This window comes from Geotrypetes seraphini, chromosome 4 (assembly GCF_902459505.1).
Source record: "Geotrypetes seraphini chromosome 4, aGeoSer1.1, whole genome shotgun sequence".
Classification (NCBI taxonomy): domain Eukaryota; kingdom Metazoa; phylum Chordata; class Amphibia; order Gymnophiona; family Dermophiidae; genus Geotrypetes; species Geotrypetes seraphini.
In genome coordinates, this window is record NC_047087.1 from 155,611,481 (window position 1) to 155,632,013 (window position 20,533).

General features: G+C 42.6%; 1 protein-coding gene across 7 annotated transcripts in view; it reads right to left on the bottom strand.

Annotated features, from left to right (window-relative positions):
- The window catches only part of LOC117359220 (probable palmitoyltransferase ZDHHC1), a 570,963-nt gene that overhangs the window by 210,266 nt on the left and 340,164 nt on the right, over nucleotides 1-20,533 (bottom strand). For 6 of the 7 annotated variants that reach the window (XM_033941591.1, XM_033941593.1, XM_033941589.1 and 3 more), the window contains 2 exons: nucleotides 18,890-19,005; nucleotides 11,247-11,306 (listed from right to left, as the gene is read on the bottom strand). In XM_033941591.1, the coding sequence (XP_033797482.1) occupies nucleotides 11,247-11,306; nucleotides 18,890-19,005 (176 nt within the window). The remainder of the gene's footprint in view (nucleotides 1-11,246; nucleotides 11,307-18,889; nucleotides 19,006-20,533) is intronic. The other variant, XM_033941590.1, reaches the window with a different exon arrangement.

Sequence of the window (20,533 nt, forward strand, 5' to 3'; positions counted from 1 at the left end):
GGAGGGGTGCATATGTGCCTTTGCCCAGGACACCACCTCTATCGTTGCCACCATTGACCCAAGGACTTGAAGGTAATACCATGCCACTTCAGACCACAGACCAGCAAGCGGACAGCAATGGATGCAGCAGACAGAAGCAGGATGTTGAGCTACCCAGTTTTCTGCACCGTTTGCCATATGTATGACTATATCCCCTCTGGGAGGCGGTCTTATATGTGCACTCGATGCGAGGAGCTGGAGGGCCTGAAGAAGCAAGTCAGACTTCTGGAGGGCAGAATACTGGAACTAGAAGCACTTCGAGCAGTGGAAGAGGAGGACAGAGAGGCAGAAAACTTCATGACAGAGGAAACCGTTGAAGAAGAAGTCAGGGAATTAGAGAAGTTCATCGAGCAGGCATACAGGGAGGCTATGGAAAATCTCCAACAGTGGAGCTGCCAAGATACACCTACAGTGAGTGAGGACCACCTGGAGGATAACCACAAGGAAGAAATAGGTGACGCAGCAGCGAGACCTGGAAACAGCGGAGGGAACCCACAGGAAGATGAGTCCGGTGCAAGCTAACGCCAGGATGAGGGATGAGAGAAGATGGAAGTGCACAGAGGACACGGACCTATGGATGGAGAGATGGTCATACATTAGGGACACAGACCTATGGCTAGAGAGGCAAGAGAAGATAGAGAGGACAGCAATTGTCTTGGGGGACTCCATCATCAGACAAGTCAACAACCACATAGCGGGAGGAAGACAGATCAGATGGTGACCTGCCAAGGCAGAAGATATAGTGAGCCGCATCGACAGGATCATCGACAGTGTGGAAGAGGAAGATACGGTGGTGGTGATCCACATTGGGAAAAACAACGTGAGCAACAGGAACTACAGCAGGAAAGGACTGAAGGACCTGTTCCGGATGCTAGGAGGGAAGCTGAAGATCAGAACGCCGAGGGTAGCATTCTCAGAGATCCTGCCGGTACCCAGGGCCCATGAGAAGAGGCAGATGGAGCTGTAAGCAGTCAACACGTGGATGAGGCACTGGTGTGAAGAAGAAGGATTCCACTTCATGCGCAACTGGACGACATTCTAGGGAAAGAGCAAGCTATTCAGGAAGGATAGACTCCACCTCAGCAGAGAAGGAACGAGGCTACTTGCAAGCAACATCAAGAGAGAAATTGAGAAGTTTTTAAACTAGGAAGAAGGGGAAAGCCGACAGTCGACCACGAGGTGATGGTTCGGGAACTGGTATACCCAGAGGATACCTTGCAGGAAGATAGCGGGGAAGACTCACCGGATCATAGGCAAGACAGAAATCCGATAGATAGATCGAAAGGGATACAAGAGTGAAGGAAATGCAAGAAAGTAACAGGCCACAAACTCAAGTGTATGTACACGAACGCAAGGAGCCTAAGGAATAAGATCAGTGAATTAGAAGCTATGGCACAAAAAGATAACCTTGACATCATCGGCATCACAGAAACATAGAGGAATGAGGAAAACGTCTGGGACACTGTGCTGCCGGATACAAGCTATACCGCAGAGACAGAATGGATCAAAAAGGTGGGGGCATTGCCCTATATGTCAAAGAGGGAATTGAGTCTACCGGAGAGAACACACTAGAAACGAAGAATAAGTTAGAGTCTCTATGGGTCAAAATTCCAGGAACAAATGGAACAGAAACGAAGATCGGCATCTACTACCGACCCTCAGGGCAGTCCGAAGAAATTGATGGAGAGATGACGGATGAGATTAAACGCAACTGCAAGGGAGGAAATGCAGTTATCATGGGTGACTTCAATTATCCGGGGATAGAATGGAACCTAGGCGACTGCTTCCTGGAACAACTTGTCAAGGAAAATACGAGAGGAAATCCAATTCTGGACTTATTTCTAAATGGACTATGAGGACCGGCGCAACATGTAGAAGTAGAGGGGACACTGGGAACCAATGATCACAATATGATCCACTTCAACCTGGACACAGGGGCGAAACATCGATCCAAAACGATGGCCAAGGCACTGAACTTCTGAAAAGGAGATTATGAAGGGATGAGACTCATGGAGGGAAAGAAGATTAAGAAGAGGATAAGCACTGTAAAAACTCTAGAGAAAGCATGATCCCTTTTTAATGACACAGTCACCGAGGTGCAAAATCTATATATACCGCATATCAACAAGGGATCCAAGAGGAAAGAAAACAAGGAACCGGTGTGGCTCACTGTAGCAGTGAAGGAAGCGATCAGAGACAAGAAGACTTCGCTTAAGGAATGCAAAAGGTCAAAAACAGACGAAAACTGGAAAAAGCACAAACAGCATCAAAGAAGGTACCTTAAGGCGATAAGAGGGGCCAAAAGAAACTATGAGGCAAAAAATAGCCAAAGAGGCGAAAAACTTCAAGCCGTTCTTTCAGTATATTAAGGGGAAATGACCTACAAAGGAAGCGGTGGAGCTGTTGGATGACCAGGGAGTGCTGACAAACTGAACACATTTTGCGTATGTATTTAACAAAGAGGATCTACACAACATACTGGAAGCTGACAGGCTATATGCGGAAAACAAAGACGGGAAAATGACACAGTTGACGGTCAGTCTAGAAGAAGTATGCATGCAGATTGATCAGATGACATCCATTCGAGGGTAATCAAGGAACTGAAAGGTACAATAGCTAAACTGCTTCAACTGATAGCCAATCTGTCGATCAAATCGGGAAGGATTACGCAAGACTGGAAAGTGGTGAATGTTACGCCGATCTTCAAGAAAGGTTCGAGAGTAGATCTGGGAAACTACAGACCGGTGAGTCTGACCTCAGAACCAGGAAAGATGGTAGAGGCGCTGATAAAGGACCGCATTATTGATCACCTTGACGGACACAATCTGATGAGGACCAGCCAGCACGGATTCAGCAAGGGGAGATTTTGCTTGACGAACTTGCTGCACTTCTTCAAGGGAGTAAACAAGCAGATAGACAAGGGTGAACCGGTTGACATTGTATATCTGGATTTTCAGAAGGCATTTGACAAAGTCCCACATGAACAACTACTATGAAAAATTGCGAGCCATGGAATCGAGGTTGACATACTCATGTGGCTAAAAAACTGGTTGGCGGATAGGAAACAGAGAGTGGGGGTAAATGGACAATACTCGGACTGGAAAAGCGTCATGAGAGGAGTGCCGTAGGGTTCGGTGCTTGGACCCGTGCTCTTCAGCATATTTATAAACGACTTGGAAATTGGTACGATGAGTGAGGTGATTAAATTTGCAGACTATACAAAGCTATTCAGAGTAGTGAAGATGCAGAAGGATTATGAAGACCTGAAACAGGACATTAACATGCTTGAAAAATGGGCTGCGACATGGCAAATGAGGTTTAATGTGGATAAGTGTAAGGTAATGCATATTGGTAATAAAAATCTTATACACGAATACAGGATGTCAGGAGCGGTACTTGGAGAGACCCCCCAGGAAAGAGACTTGGGAGTACTGGTCGACAAGTCGATGAAGCCATCCGCGCAATGTGCGGCGATGGCGAAGAGGGCTAACAGAATGCTAGGAATGATTAAGAAGGGGATCACGAACAGATCGGAGAAGGTTATCATGCCTCTGTATCGGCCCATGGTACGCCCCCACATGGAATACTGCGTCCAGCACTGGTCGCCGTACATGAAGGACACAGTACTACTCAAAAGGGTCCAGAGAAGAGTGACTAAAATGGTTAAGGGGCTGGAGGTGTTGCCGTTTAGCGAGAGATTAGAGAAAATGGGCACTCTCTAAAGTTAAAAGGGGTTCGTTTCTGTACAAACGTAAAGAAGTTCTTCTTCACCCAGAGAGTGGTGGAAAACTAGAACGCTCTTCCGGAGGTTATTATAGGGGAAAACACCCTCCAGGGATTCAAGACAAGGTTGGACAAGTTCCTACTGATCCAGAACGTACGCAGGTAGGGTTGATCTCAGTAAGAGCTCTGGTCTTTGACCTGAGGGCCACCGCAGGAGTGGACTGCTGGGCATGATGGACCACTGGTCTGACCCAGCAGCTGCAATTCTTATGTTCTTATGTTGAATGGACAATACTCAGACTGGAAAAGTGTCACCAGTGGAGTGCCATAGGGTTCGGTGCTTGGACCCGTGCTCTTCAACATATTTATAAATGAAATGGAAATTGGTACAACGAGCGAGGTGATTAAATTTGCAGATGATACGAAGTTATTCAGAGTAGTGAAGACACAGAAGGATTGCGAAAACCTGCAACATGACAAACACGTTTGAGAAATGTGCCGCAACATGGCAAATGAGGTTTAACATGGATAAGTGTAAGGAGATGCATGTCGGTAACAAAAATCTTATACATAAATACAGGATGTCTGGTGCAGTACTCGGAGAGACCCCCTAGGAAAGAGACTTGAGAGTGTTGGTCGACAAATCAATGAAGCCGTCTGTGCAATGCGCGGTGGCAGCGGCGAAAAGGGTGAACAGAATGCTAGGAATGATTATGAAGAGGATCACAAACAGAACGGAGAAGGTTATCATGTTGCTCTACCGGGCCATGGCACGCCCCCACCTGGAATACTGCGTCCAGCACTGGTCACTGTACATGAAGCAGTCACAGCACTACTCAAAAGTGTCCAGAGAAGAGAGATTAAAATGGTTAAGGGGCTGGAGGAGTTGCCGTACAGTGAGAGATCAAAGAAACTGGGCCTCTTCTCCCTTGAAAAGAGGAAACTGAGAGGGGACATAATCTAAACATTCAAGATAATGAAGGGAATAGACTTAGTAGATAAAGATAGGTTGTTCACCATCTCCAAGGTAGAGAGAACGAGAGGGCACTCTCTAAAGTTAAAAGGAGATAGATTTCGTACAAACATAAGGAAGTTCTTCTTCACCCAGAGTGCTAGAAAACTGGAACGCTCTTCCAGAGGCTGTTATAGGGGAAAACACCCTCCAGGGATTCAAGACAAAGTTAGACAAGTTCCTGCTGAACCAGAACGTACACAGGTAAGGCTAGACTCAGTTAGGGCACTGGTCTTTGACCTAAGAGCCGCTGCGGGAGCGGACTGCTGGGCACAATGGACCACTGGTCTGACCCAGCAGCGGCAATTCTTATGTCCTTATGTTCGTGTTGAATTTTAAAGTTCTTTGCATTATTTTTAAGCTGTTGAAAGATGATTGTCTTCTTATTTTGCGCTCTTTACTTCATCGCTATCAGCCATTTTACAAAGTGCAATCCATGGATAAGCTGTGCTTAGAAGTGCCACCACTTAGTGTCATGAGGTTGTTGGGGAACCATAAAGCGATGTTGACAGTGTTGGGATTATTTTGTTGAAATGCGCTACAGGTAGCGATTCAACAAGCCACAGATATTCTCCAGTTTTATAAGATGCTAAAAACTGTTTGAGCGTAATTATTTGACATGAGATTGAATATTGAATTGTGCGTCTTTTAAATTTTGTATTATGTCATTTGCGATGCTGCTGTTATTTTAGGTCTGTATGTTTGTTAGCTTTATGTACGATTGCTTTTTAGAAGCTTATTTTCAATTTATTATTTTATGATTTTTTTGTTGTTTATTTTAAACTAGTGTTTAAGCCCGTTATATTAACGGGTGCTAGAATAGATGTGTAGACTTAACAGCCCACAAAATCTACTGAAAACTTACCGTGTGAGCTTTAATATCCTTTGTACGGTTGATTTCCAGACTTTAAACAGTTTTCTGAATCATAAATAATTTTTTTCTCTTATATTTTGTTGTACGCTCCGGGTCTCAAAAATTGTTTGTTTTCCCCTTTTTCCAGCAGACCCCTATACCACTCACCCCCCCCCCCCCCCCCCCAATAAAGTCGCCTCTGTAGGAGGGGCATATAGCTGCAATTAAAAATCCCAAAATGCCTCACAAATCTCATCTTGTGTGATCCTTCACTCCTGTACCAATCTCAATGGCACTATCTTCTTCCTCTTCCAAACTGCTCCCCCTCCCCAACTAACTATCCATACAAACATGCAAACATGTAGACCGAAGCCTCGGTTACCCCAAACCCCCCTCACCTGAACATAACACACACTTTCCAGACAACACAAGAAACCCTGACTAATCAAAGGGTCCAAAGGAATGCCTGGTGCTCAGACGCTTCCCTGCTTGGTGGTTCTATTCTACTGTGCATGTGGAGGCACAGAGGCACGGAGTTTCAAAGTGTGCATGCGCGACTAAGGGTTTTATTATTATTGATATGAAGATTAGTTTAAGAAATTATTGTTTTTGTTTTATTTAATGTCATATATCTATAAAATTTCCTTATAGACAATATTCCTTGTGACTATTCTGCTTGAGTTTGGTAATAGTTTTCCTTGGTTAGGGCCGTCTACAACTGTCATCAGAATGTCAGAAAAACTCCTAACTCTTGAAAAAGCTGCATATAAATGGCCATGGCTGAATACTGTTTCTGGCAAGTAAATGCCCAACTTTTTCTAAGGTTTGCCCCTGAGTTTTATTAATTGTCATGGCGAAGGCTAATGTGACTGGAAATTGTTGCCTTCGTAATGTAAAGGGCAAATTAGTGGAGGTTGGAGCCATATCAATACAGGGAATAAAAACTAACTCTCCTGCTGAATCTGTTATTACTTGAGCAATGATGAGGTTGTTCTTTAAGTCATTAATGATGAGGCGGTTATCATTGCACAATCCTCTTTTAGTGTTTAGATTTCTAAGCAGCATATTTATTTCTCCCTTTTTAAGGTTGAGTTTATGTTTTGGCATACCTGTTGGAGTTAGCTCATTGAGGAATTCTATTGAATAGTTTTGTGTATCTACCTGAGTTGAGTCATCAATTGAGGTTGAGTTGAGATATGTTACAGTTTGTCCTTCCAAAATGTTGAGTACCTCTTCATTTATGGTGTTAACATCAGAGTATTTTTGGGCAAAGTATAGATTTTTTTTTGTTAATTTTGGAATATCGGCAATAGGAATTTTTTCTCCAATAAAGTCTTTGATGACATTGTCTGTGGTTAAAATTTTGGAAGGGATTTCAATTATGTCATCAGGCAAGCCGTCAATGTGTGGCATATCACCATTATCAACTTTGATGAACCAAATGCTGAAATCAGTGTCAACTGAGCGAATATTGTTTTTAAGGTTGAGGACTTTGAATTTGGGCCACAGCTTGTTATTCTTTATACATGCCTCTACAATTTTTGTTCGGTCACCATGAGGCACCATGGGAAGTGTTTGATGGAAATCTCTACCAAGTAAGAAAACTTTTCCTCCAAAGGGTTTGTTGTTATCCATTATTTCTTGAAGTAGTTTGTCAACCACTGCAAGAGCTACAGAGGGGGTCATAGTACATTCATCCCAAATGATTAGTTTAAATTTTCAGCATCAGTAGAATTGAGACTGTGACAAACCCAAGTCCATTTTGGGTTTTTCCCATAGCAAACCCGAATCCATCCCGGGTTTTGTTCCAAGAAGCAGGAGAAACCTTACTGAGCCTAGGTTTAGGAGAGCTTACCAGGTGACTAATCAATTAACTGAGCAAGCTGACTTCTGCTCAGACTATGATATGGAGGTAGAAGAAGTAGGGCAGGAAAAGGTTAAGGGAAAAAGCTACACTCTGTGCAGACCTGTCCCTGACAATATCAGAAGGCTGAGAACATTTGAGCAGCCCGTTAGAGCCAAGGTTAGAGAGAAACTTGCTGGTGTGTGGAAAACCCTTCCCCCACCTTCTCAGAGGGGGAGTGGTTATCCACAGGATATAACGTGGCTTCTGAGAACAGGAAAGGGGCACACAGGAGAGAAGCATACGGGAGAGTGGGAGTCCGAGGAGAGGCAGTCCCTCTCAGACTGCCCTTTGCTAGAGACGGAAGAGTTGCCTCCTGTCTGGAATACTGGGGAACAGCCCGAAGGAGAAGCCATGGAGGTACAGGAAAGCTACTTAGGAGCTGACACACAGCCAATAGCTATGAAAACGCAGTAAGCAAAAGATTAGGGTTTTTGACTGTTTATTCTTCTATGCTGCCAGTTAAACTCATGCCTGTTTAAAGCCAGTCTGAAATCTCTCCTGGAAAGCCACGTTTGGAGGTTTTCTGTAAAGCAGGAAGGTATGTATTACTGACAAGCCGTTTGTGAATGTATTTCCTGAATGGTGAAGCAAGCTAGGAGATCTCGTTGACCCTGCACAGCTGTGCCTGATAATTGCAGTAGCGTTTTGCAAAGGAAACGTGTGCCTAATACTGAGGTTTTGATCAGTACAGGATTTTTGTGTGTGATATAAACTGCATATTGAAACTTTACTTGCTTGAACATTATTGCTCTGGTGAAGAGGACTATGATGCTTACCTGATTAAAGTCCAGAAGCAGAGGACTGAATATTATTTAGTTTGGGTTCAAGCACAAACTTACTGAGTGCATTATCAGAACTGTTTTGGTATAAGGAAATTCTTCGACAAAGAACACTACAGGATCATTGTTCAATCCCTGGTACTTGGACTTGTGGACTACTGCAATATCCTATATCTACCATGTCCTACAAAAATGATCAAAAAACTACAGACCATTCAGAACACGGCTCTCAGACTAATCTATTCCCTCGGAAAATATGACCACATAACTAACGCCTACCTAGACTCACATTGGCTACCGATCAGAGCCAGAATCCAATTCAAACTATACTGTCTAATCTTCAAAGTACTCAACGGTACAGCACCTGCCTATCTAATCGATCGCCTACACCGAAACCTTCCACCCAGAATAAGAAGAACACTGACACAATTCTCATACCCACCACTCAACGGCACTCATCGTACAAAGCTTTACGATAACCTCATAGCAACGCATGCAGCAAAACTCGAACCCTCCATAACCAGATTGTTAACCTCAACATCTGACTTCAAAGCATTCCGCAAAGAACTCAAAACGCTACTTTTCAAAAAGCATATTCAAAACACCTAATCTCCTCTTCCACATACACCGACCAGGTTACCCACTCCCTGACACCATATCCTCAACCGACCAAAAAAAAAACACCTAATTCTTCCTACCGATTTATTACCTACCAACGCCTGTAAAAGGTTTGATATGTAATGTAATATAACTGCTCTCATCCAATGTTACCAAGTCTATACTCATTCTGTAACTATGTCTTACCCTAAATGTCACGTACCCTCCTGGAAATGTCTAGCTTCTTCTTATGTAATCCGCTTTGAACCGCAAGGTATAAGCGGAATAGAAATCACTAATGTAATGTAATAATTTCATGCAATGAGAGTTCATCCTGAGTTATAAGGTTGAAGTCTGTATTTTTGGGTTTATTCAACCAGTGGTGAAAATAAAGCTATTTTTGTTTTGGCCATTTCTGACTGAGCTTCTGTTTACCGGATTCTTTAGTGGAAAGGGACACGCCAGATCTGAGCTTTGGTCACGTCCCCATGTGCATGCTGTGCCTTACAGGAGCACGGATGGTAACAAGACATATATTTTTTATTGAGTTCTCAAGTATAAGCACAGGTAATTTGAATTGGGAGTGGAATGTTCTCCCACCCTTAAGAAGATTTGCTGCTATACCTGTGGAGGCTACAGGGAGTGCAATGTTACCTTGTGTACGAAATGTGCTGAGAAGTGTTTTGTAAAGGTAGGTTTTATCACTACCTCCTGGGCCATCCATGAAGAAACAACGGTGGGAGAGGTTGTCATTTTGGGTTGCTGACAATATTTCTTGTAAAGCTGTTTTTTGATCTATGTTTAAGGTTGTCAACATTTGTTCAGCTGTTTGTTTTTGAAAGATTTGGTCATAGGTATTTGTTAGTAGGTCAGTATTTGGTAGTGTGGATGATAATCTAAAATCTTCACACTTTTTTCCATGGAGTAGTAAAACGTTGGATATTTCTTTGAGTGCTATATTACGGCATACAGTGCAATCATTATTGTGAGTGATATGTGTGTGAACTAAATCTACAATGAGGTATTGTTCATATTTTAGAAAAAGGTTATTCATAGTTTGTAGGGAGGCAAATATGCAGATATATGTAAATAACTCCCTTAGCTATTTAGGCATGCTGTAATGGACAGCATCTTCCAGAGTGTTATCCCATACTTTATCATCGTTAATGAGGCCTCTTTGTTTGGCAGCCTCTTGGAAAGTGGGGTAGATATTTCTATTTACATTTCTTAGATCTTCAAAGGATTTTGCACCAGACACATTGAGCAATAGGAGGCGCAGAGAGTAGCATTCTGGATCAGACAGTAAGTTGACAGAATACATGCGTTGACATAATTTCCAAGTACAATGTTCAGAGTCAAATACATAGTGTAAAGGAATGTCTGAGTATAATATGTTCCTTGCTTCTTGGTCTTGATTTAGTTTGAACCAAGTTGTCAAATGAGTATTGCGTTGTGAAGCTATCTGTGCTGTTGTGGAAATGTTATTTGAGTTGAAAAATACAGTTTGTTTGTCAGGCAGTTGTACTGCTAACCTGTGTATGGTATGTGATTGATAATGCATTTCAAATCCATTCAAACGCCATGCTGCTTCTGGAGCGCTCACATTTCTTGAATTCATAAAGGTTTTAATTTTATCATGATTTAAACTACCATGTTCTTCAATTATAACATTTGCACAATCATGACCTTTGTACACATATTTAAAAAGGTATTTGATGCTTTTCACAGAAGCACAGACTTCAACATTAATGTGGCAATAGTACTTGAGGGCTAGATATGGATTATATGGTACAACCCAAGAATTATCAATTGTCTTGCCGTTAACATTTGAAATTTGGCCTGTGTTTTGTCTTCTGTATTTGGGATAACCATTAATATTAGCAACAGTTTGTTGCTGGAATTGCTTTGGATAATCCTTAGTGCATTTGCCATTTGTCATACATGGAGAATAAAGATTGTGTGATCCACTTGGTCCATGTATCATATGTTTTGTTACAATTGCATATAAGCGAGGAGTAGTGTTTATATTTGGAATTTCTGCAGATACAATTTTGTCTATCACTTTTTCTGGTTTTGGTTTACTATCATCTTTAAGAATGAGTAGTATATAAGCATGTGGTAAACCCCTCTTTTGAAATTCAATTACGTAGACAATGGCTTTTGTTAGTCCAAAAATATGTTTTTTACAGATATCATTGATCACAACTTTTAGTTTTAGGTGAAATACTCTTGCAACTAAATCTGGTCGTGCATCAGCAGTTTGACCATGTTGTAGGTTATGAATAATCTCTTCCCATTTGGGGTTGCACGTCATTGTAATGAAAAGATCAGGCTTACCATATTTTCTGACAATTGCCATTGCATCTTGATAATTTTGTAGCATGTTTCTGGGGCTACCTGTAAATGAGGAAGGCAAAATATAAGTTTTTCCAGGAATTAGGCCTTCATTAATTAAATAGTCCATTAATCCTGAGTATTTTTCTACTCGTAATTTTGGCTGATTTTGGTGTACATAATTTAGTCTGTTGGCTTCAGTTTTGACATATGCATCTACTATATATTGTTGTGTAAGGCGGCCAGCATGTAAGAAGGGGCTAAATACATCTCTGATGGAAAGACGGTACTCATAATATTGCATTTGTGTTACCCTAACTGATTTCGTGACTGATTTGTTAAGCCTACTAAGGTCTGTGTTGCAAAGGTATATCAATTCCCCAGCTTTGATCCCCATATGGAAACAGCAATGGGTAAACCATAGGTTCCAGATTTGGATCAAGGACACTAATTTTTTGTGTTATCCTTTGTTTTGGATCTTCTGCACTTGGTTTGCTGTGTATAAGGAGATCTTGTTCAAGTAGTGGTTCAAGTGGTGGTTCAACCTCATTATGTGTTGGTGCGTTATAGCACCTTTGGTCATTTTTATGATCTTGCACTATTGTCATAGACACCTCCTTAGTAACATTGCGTGTTCTGGTGGCATCTTCTTCATATTCTTTTTCAATGTGATGGAACATTTTGCAGGCCTCTGCAAATGGATTGTATTGTGCCATAAGTGTGCTTAGTGTTTGCATAAGTTCTGGATTTATTCCTGAGTTTGGTGAAATTAGCATTCTTTGTTCTGCAGCTAATTGTGCATACTGTCTGTTTTGTCCCTGTTGCGGGTGCAATGTGCCTACTCTGTAACAAATTGAACCATGGATGCGGAAACAGTATGGGCCATAGCCAGGTGGAGGAGCAATGTTAGCTCCCATGAAGGCAAATGCTAGGGCACTATTTATAGATCGTATATTATCAAAGAAATTTTTGCTGCAGTGATGCTAACCCATCATGAGTTGCTGGATGAAAGGATTTGTAGTAATTGAGCAACATTGTGAAAATTTACAACCTGAAGGTCTTTCTGCTTCAAAATGTTTAGCATTACAAAAGTTGCAGATGTGATCTAAATACCCACATGTGTGTGTTTTAATGTTGTCCTCATTAATATTCAGCATGTCATTCAGAACTGCCATTGGTTGTATTCCGGTCCTTGATTGTTGGATATGGATTTTTTTCCTCTGTGACAGATGTGTTATAATGGGTCTATATAGGTTGGCGTGTTGTGATTGTTGTTCTTCTGGAGTCAGAGTTGCTATTTTAGTTCTTTTTTGTTCTGTGTTTTGTTTTTTTTAATTTATATTCTTTTACAAGGTGAATAAACAATACTTGAAAGGAAATACATCAATTTAAGAAGAAAACCAAAAATAAAATTATAAAATAATTCCATACTAGTAACCATGATTAAAGTCCAAATGAAACTAAATGAATCCAAAACCAAACTACTTTGGCTTGGCCCCAAACTTGATCATTTACCCACCTCCATCCCACTGCCCACAGGCACCTCTCTACAACTAGAGTTCTCTAGCAAAGTTCTGGGCATCACCATAGATTCCTCGCTATCCTTCAACGACCACCTCAACTCCCTGATAAAAACATGCTTTCACAACCTTCACATGCTGAGGAAAGTGAGGTCCTGCTTCCACCAAAAACACTTTGCCGTGCTCGTACAGTCCATCATCCTCTCCAGATTGGACTATTGCAATTCCATCTACCTTAGCTTAACAAAGAAAAGCCTTCACAGACTCCAACTAATCCAGAACACCGCGGCCAAACTTATCTTCTCAAAAAGCAAATTTGACCATGCCTCTCCACTCCTGTCCAAGCTGCACTGGCTTCCTGTCATCTCCAGGGTCCATTTTAAATGTGCCTGCTTAACCTTCAAGATGCTCCACGGCATCCTTCCACCTCTTATTCCTCTATCCTGGAATTCCTCAAATCCATTCTCCACCAGACCCACGCAAAAATTAAAACTATCCTTCCCCTCCTCAAAGGGTATCTCCCTCGTCGGTAAACTCGGGTCCTCCCTCCACTTCAGAATCGCTCAGCTCTGGAATAGTCTCCCTTCCCCTCTCCGCAACTTGAGCCCCCTTCTACCATTCCGTAAGCTTCTGAAGACTTGGCTCTTCTCCAAAACGTAACCCGTCCCCTCCCTATTATTATCACACCTAACCTCTCTCTTACTTACTTTTATAAACCCACTGGAGTTCCGTTGCTTCCTAACCATGTAAACCGTGTCGAGCTCCACCTGTTGGAGATGATGCGGTATATAAACCCAAGATTTAGATTAGATTAGATTAGATTAAGGAGAGAGAGAGAGAGAATCAAGCAAATTCCAAGGGAAGTTGGACTTCAAGAAATAACTAAATTAATCAAATTACAGAGTACAGCTGGAGTCAATTATTAGCCTGGTTAGGAGATTCCATGGAAGTCTCTGGGCCTCTTGTAGTTGCTTTACCCTCAAAAAAGAATTGTAACTGATCAGGTTCATAAAAGATATATCTATTATTCTGATATGCAATGCAACATTTACATGGGAAACGTAACTGAAAGGTTGCTCCCAAATTCAAAGTTAACTGACGATAAGCCAGAAATTTCTTACGTCTGGCTTGCGTCCATTTCGATTACATAAGGAAATATTGAAATCTTGAATCCATGAAATTCCACATTATCAGTCCAATAAAATAGACGAAGAATTGCTTCCTTATCTTGAAGAAAAACAAAAGTTACCAGCAAAGTGGCTCTAACTGAAATTTCCTCTTGGGATGTCTCTAGCATACCAGTGAGATCCAATTCTCCTGGTGATGTTCCTCCTTTTTCTTCATGCACTTTTGGAAGATTAAGGTAATAACCTTTGTAACGGTGGCATGTTATTTTCTGGAGATTTCAAACCTGATTTCAATAAGGAATAAAATAAATCTCTAGGTGATTGAAACTTGGAGACAGGAAAATTTAAGAGTCTCAAATTCAGATTCCTATTTGCATTATCCAAATTTTCTATTTTCCTAGTAAGCAAAACTTTTTTCTTCAGGTGTAAATTAGTAGATACTTTAACTTCTGCCACAGTTTTTTCTAATTTGTCCATTCTAATAGACTGGCATTGGAATTTCTCAAGGGTTTTAAATTGAGTATTAGAATTCTGAACCGAGGAAACAAACTGGGAGCATACCTTATGCAAAGATTCCAAGGCACTCCAGATCGCTTCCATGTCAATCACCGATGGTCTGATCAGAGGAGCTGGGGGGAGATATTCCTGGAGGCTCCTGCTTCACTCCAAATTTCATGTCCTCCGGGTTCAGATGCTGGCTGTAGGGAAGTCAGCAAGCTATGATCCTCATCTGGGGTCAAAGGCGAAACCTGCAGCGCCGACGGAGACATCAACTCCGGCGCTTCCTGGGCTGCTGTAGGCATCCCCGACATCGTCCCGGGGCGCGGATGAACTCCAGGTCCCAGCGGGCTGAGCGAGACTTCGCCCTCCAAGACCGAGGTCTGCCCACCTCGGTCAGCGGAAACGCCCTGTCCGGCTGAAACAGCAAAAGCTGTTATTGCTGTTTGCTATGTCAAAAAGGTGGAAGAGGAGGCAGGAAGAACACTCCTCTGCTTGCCCCTGCGTTTGGGCATGTTACAAAGGAAAAAAAAGGTAAGTTCCCAACAGAAATTGAAAAAGTTGGCAACAAAGTGCAGGAGCCACCCAACAGCGCGACTCACTCCGTCGCCATCTTGATTCTCGTCTCCCATTGTTCTGTGTTTTTTTGACGTTGATTTTCCTTTTCTTCAATAGATATACTTGCTTATCTTTGCTGTTCTCTTTTGGCGTGTTTCTGATGCAGTGATTGTTTTTCTTCCGGAGTCAGAGTTGCTATATTAGTTCTTTTTTGTTCTATGTTTTTTTGACGTTGATTTTCCTGTTCTTAAACAGATTTATATGCTTGTCTTTGTTTTTCTCTTTCGGCCTTTCTCCTCTTCAACTCTACCTGCTGAGGTGACTGTTCTTCCTGTAGATGTCTTTTGGTAGGCATGGTGTTGTTATAATTTTTGTTAATATTCCTTTAAGTGTGTTTGTTTAATCTTATGGTTGGAGTAGCTAACTGTTGGCACTGTGTAGTGTAGAACAATGTGTATTGACACCGTGGAGGTATTTAGGCATACTGACTGCTGGCACTGTGCAGCGGAGTAGTTCAATTTTAGTACAATGGGGCGCTGAGGTGTAGGCTTTGCTTTTGGCGTGGCTGAGTTTGCTTTTGGCGTGACTGGTGGTACAGTGGATTAGAGTAGTTGACTGTTGGCACTATGGGGTGACTGCTTGCACTGTGGAGTTCAGTACCTGACTGCTGGCACTGTGGAGGCTATTCAGGCACACTGACTGCTGGCACTGTTTTTTTTTAATCACGTAATAAGCACTATATATATAATATGATTTTTAACAAGGGTACAAAACTCACACAGTTGGTTATTAAAATAGTAGTAAAATTTATCCACTATTTTTCATGCACCCCTTATATAGTTTCTTTATAGGATCCTCAGCGGCACCACTTAGAGCTCAATAACATCTCATTGCTCTCTAAGTTTTACTTGTCAGCTCGTCATCGGGTCCCTTTTTCAAAATCTTAAGTGACTATTTAATTTGCTTTGCTTTTGTTTATATTAACTTTTAATTTAATGTTTAAACATATACTTAGCTTAGATCATATGGTGTCTGGCTAGGGATTTGCATGCCAACATTTTTCGCTTTCTCAGCTTTGTCAAGGCTTAACCCCTATGAAAACAAAAGCTATAGTTATTGCTTGCTCATTTCGTAACATTGGTCACAAAGTATACCTCCACTAAGTTACCTAAATATTATACCGCCAGAAGCTGTGACCACTGCGTCCTCAGATATGGCGGCGGCGTTCTTTTTTTAGTTTTAAATAGAGCGAAAAGCCCAATTATCTGATCCTACGTCATCACATAGCTCAGACTTCAAAGGCCCGCTTATCCATATTGAACCTCATTTGCCATGTCGCTGCCCATTTCTCGAGCTTGATTATGTCATGTTGCAGATCTTCGCAATCCCCCTGTGTCTTCACTACTCTGAATAACTTCATATCATCCGCAAATTTAATCACCTCGCTCGTCGTACCAATGTCCAGATCATTTATAAAAATGTTGAAGAGCATGGGTCCAAGTCCTGAGCCCTGCGGCACCCCACTGGTGACGCTCTTCCAGTCCGAGTATTGTCCATTTATCCCCACTCTGTTTCCTATCCTCCAGCCAGTTTTTAATCCACGTGAGTATTTCATCCTTGTTTCAATGGCTCGCATTTTCTGAAGTAGTCGTTCATGCTTGTCAAACGCCTTCTGAAAATCCAGATATACAATGTCTATCTGCCTGTTTACTCCCTCAAAGAAGTGCAGCAAGTTCGTCAAACAGGATCTGCCTCTGCTGAAGCTTTGCTGGCTGGTCCTCATCAGATCGTGTCCATCAAGGTGATCAATAATGCGGTCCTTTATCAGCGCCTCTACCTTCTTTCCCAGTACCAAGGTCAAACTCACCAGTCTGTAGTTTCCTGGATCACCTCTTGAACCTTTTTTGAAAATCGGCGTAACATTTGCCACCTCCCAGTCTTCTGGAATCTTCCCCGATTTGATCAACAGATTGGCTATTAGTTGAAGCAGTTCAACTATAGTCCCTTTCAGTTCCTGACCTCAACCAAGCACACCCCCTTCACCCAAACCAATGCAAGATAGATCCCTGCCCCCTTCCCAGCACACCCGTCTCCCCAAAGTAAAGCAAGACCGCTTCCTCCCCCCTACCAAGCACACCCCTCCCCCCAAAGCAAAGTGAGATCGCTCCCTGCCCCCTACCAAGCACACCCCTCTCCCAAAGCAAAGCAAGATCGCTCCCTGCTCCCCCAGCAAACACCCTTTCCCCAAACCAAAGCAAAATCGCTGCCTGCCTCAAGCACACAGGTTTTGGCTTATCTGAGATGGCTCCCGTGTTTTCTGAAGCAGCTCTGGCAGGGCCCGCCGCCGGCTCCTTGCAGCGATAGGGAAACCGCCGCATGCAAACCGCCGCAGGCTCCTTAGGCACCTTGTAGTGAAATGGAAACCATCGCACGCAAACCGCCGCAGACTCCTTATTCAGCTGGAGGAAACAGCCGCACGCAAACTGCCACAGGTTCCTTATTCAGCTGGAGGAAACCGCCGCATGCATCGCATACCGCCATAGGCTCCTTCTACTGCACATGCAGTGGCATGGAGATTGAAGTGCATATGCATGCTAAGGGTTTTATTATAGCGGATTGTGTTTATTTAAATTGTGTTTTTTCATCATATTATATATGTTGCTCGTTACCCGCATAGAATTGTCAGATATGCGGAATCCAAACTTTAAAATAAATAAATAAATGGAGGCCACCACGGTAGCATTTTCGTGCCCTAACAGCTTTAAAATGCTTCAGGGCAGACCAAAAACAATTAAAAAGAGGATTTTTTTTTTGGGGGGGGGGGGGGTGTAGGGGACACACAAAGCTCTAGCTGCAGAAACAGTCAAATCACAGGTTTTTTTAGATCCCCCTACACTGATTTTTCCCATAGGCTGTCACAGACTTTACTCACAGACCATGTACATGGGAAAAGGTGCTGCAGCCTGCTTCAGCTCCTTGAAAGAATAGCTGAATCTGGAGGGATGTTCTGCCTCAATCTACTGGTCAGCTATTACACCAAGATCTTTGGGCTGCCAGTCAGACTGAGCCTTCACCCCCTGGTCGCAATGAATGCTAGAAAGAGAAGGGGTGTGAACCTGCAGTCAGCACCATGAGTGCCCCAAAGGATGCTATTGATGCCTAACAGCCTGCATTCAAGCTCCTGACCAAGTCAAGGAAACGAGCAAATGCTGAGGGCCTGGAACTCTGAGCTTCACAAATATTCAGTGGGCTGGCTGTATAGGTCCCAAAAGGATGCACCTGCCAGCTGTAGACAAAGTCTGCTCCTCTCCAAGCAGTCTCAGCTAGTCCTGGAGCCACACAAAAAATGCAAACAATCATAAAAGACTGAAAAACCCCCACTGCTAAAATAAAGAAATAAAGAGAGCAGACCAGAATGATACCTTCATGCTTACCTACAGAAGGAAGAACTGAAGGGGGAAGCAGAGACTGGGGAAAAGGAGGAGGAGTTGTGAGCATGTATGGATAACCCTACAGCTTACCATTCCAATTGCACTGGAACAACTATGACTTTAGCTTGCTACAAGGGACAGAGTCACATGTGCCCCCTCGCTACTATCCTGGATGGGATACTTTCCTCTGGGTATTCAAGCATGCAAGACTTTTACTGGGAGTTTACCAAAGCCATGTAGCATCTATAATTCTTGTGGCAGGAATAATAGATCAAAGAGCCTGAAATGTTCTAGAAATCTGCAGTGGTCAAATCTCTAAGTTCTACTAAAAATGTTACAAAATTTACAAATAAGAGGTGTCAATAGACAACAAACAGAATGGTGATGATTTCAGAATCATCATAAACTGTAATAATAAACAGCCAAAATTAAATTATCAAAAAAAGGCTTACGCGTATCTATTAACATAAAAAGCTGAGAGATTTATGAAGGGAGGGATCATTGATGTATACCTGCAAATGTTTCATCTTTAGAGCAGGCGATTCAGGACATTCTGGATATTTGTCATGGTTGTCTTGTTGATGTCTTTGGTGAACAATATATTCAAAAGTGCTCAGTCTGTTCCACACTTGAGGAAAAGGAAAATGTATAGTTCTTCAGTTGTATAAAAAATATTTATGATGTTCCAAAACACATTTTCACACAGTGTTAGATTTTTTTTTTAAATGTCATGGACATCTAAAGTTAATCGTTGTGTATACTTACAAAGCTGGAAATGGTTTAAACCAGTGTTTCTCAACTTCTTCAAGTCAAGTACCACCTAAGCTTAACAAACTGAGTACCCCCGCCCAAGTTCCGGCCCAGACCTGCACAAGCTTCACCGCTGACTCTACCCCCATAATAATAGTACAAATTGTAATGCAATTTCTTCTATCCATTTTTCATATACACACAATAATCTTATTAATACATAATGGTAACCACAAAATTAAAAAACACAAAGCATACTGTATGCAGAGAAAATATTAATTATTATTTATATTTGGGGATTTTTCAAAAAGGTCAAGGCAGATGACTTTAAAATATGCAATGTCACCTCAGTAAAAACTATAGAAAAATAAACAAATATAGTACAAAATAGACAGCAGATAGAAATTCTCAAAACTGACACATTTTGATCATTAAATTGAAAATAAAAATCATTTTTCCTACCTTTGTTGTCTGGTGATTTCATGAGTCTCTGGTTGCACTTCCTTCTGACTCAAATCCAATATTTCTTTCTTTCTGCCTCCTGCATGCTTCCTCTCCTCCAGACCTCATTCCATTCCCCAACCAACATCTCTCTCTGTCCCTCCATGAGTCCAACTTTTCTTCCTCTCTCCTCCACCCCTATTGGCAACAAGTCTCCCTCTTTCTCGCTCTCTCACTGTCCATCTGGCTTGAGAGATCCAGGAATCTTTCCACCCCCTCTCCTGCCACATCCAACATTTCTCCCTCTCTCACCCCCCAGATTATGTGCAGCATTTTTCACCACTGTCCACCAGCCCCATGCCCATTTCTCCTTCTATCACACCTCTCCAACACCATGCCACATCTCTCCTTCCATAATTATGTCCAACATTCTTCCCCCTTGCATCCCCTTCAATCTCCACCATCATATCCAACATTTCTGCCTCTCATCCTTCTATTCCCCATGCATCTCTCCCTCACTCCTCTCTCTCCATGCCCAATTTTCCTTTCTTCCTTTCCCCATGAGCACCATCTCTCACTCTCACTTATGCCCCAAAATTCTCCCTTTCTATTCCCTCCCCCCATGTCCCAAGTTAGTGCCCCCTTCCTCTCTCCATTCTGTGTCCCATGTTCATGCCTCCCTTTCCTTCTGTGTTAGAGAGCTGCACGGGAACGGGGATGACGGGAATCCCGCGGGACCCGCGGGGATCCCGCGGATTCCCCCTTTGGGTCACGGGGATCCTGTGGGGACGCCCCCTAGGGTCGCGGGGATCCTGTGGGAACGCCCCCTAGGGTCGCGGGGTTCCTGCGGGGTTGGATCGCAGTGCACTCGAGCCGCGAGGGTAGTCTCCTTCTCCTTACCTGCCCTGCCGCACACAGCCGAACGGAAATCTTCCCGATGTCAGCGCTGACGTCGGAGGGAGGGC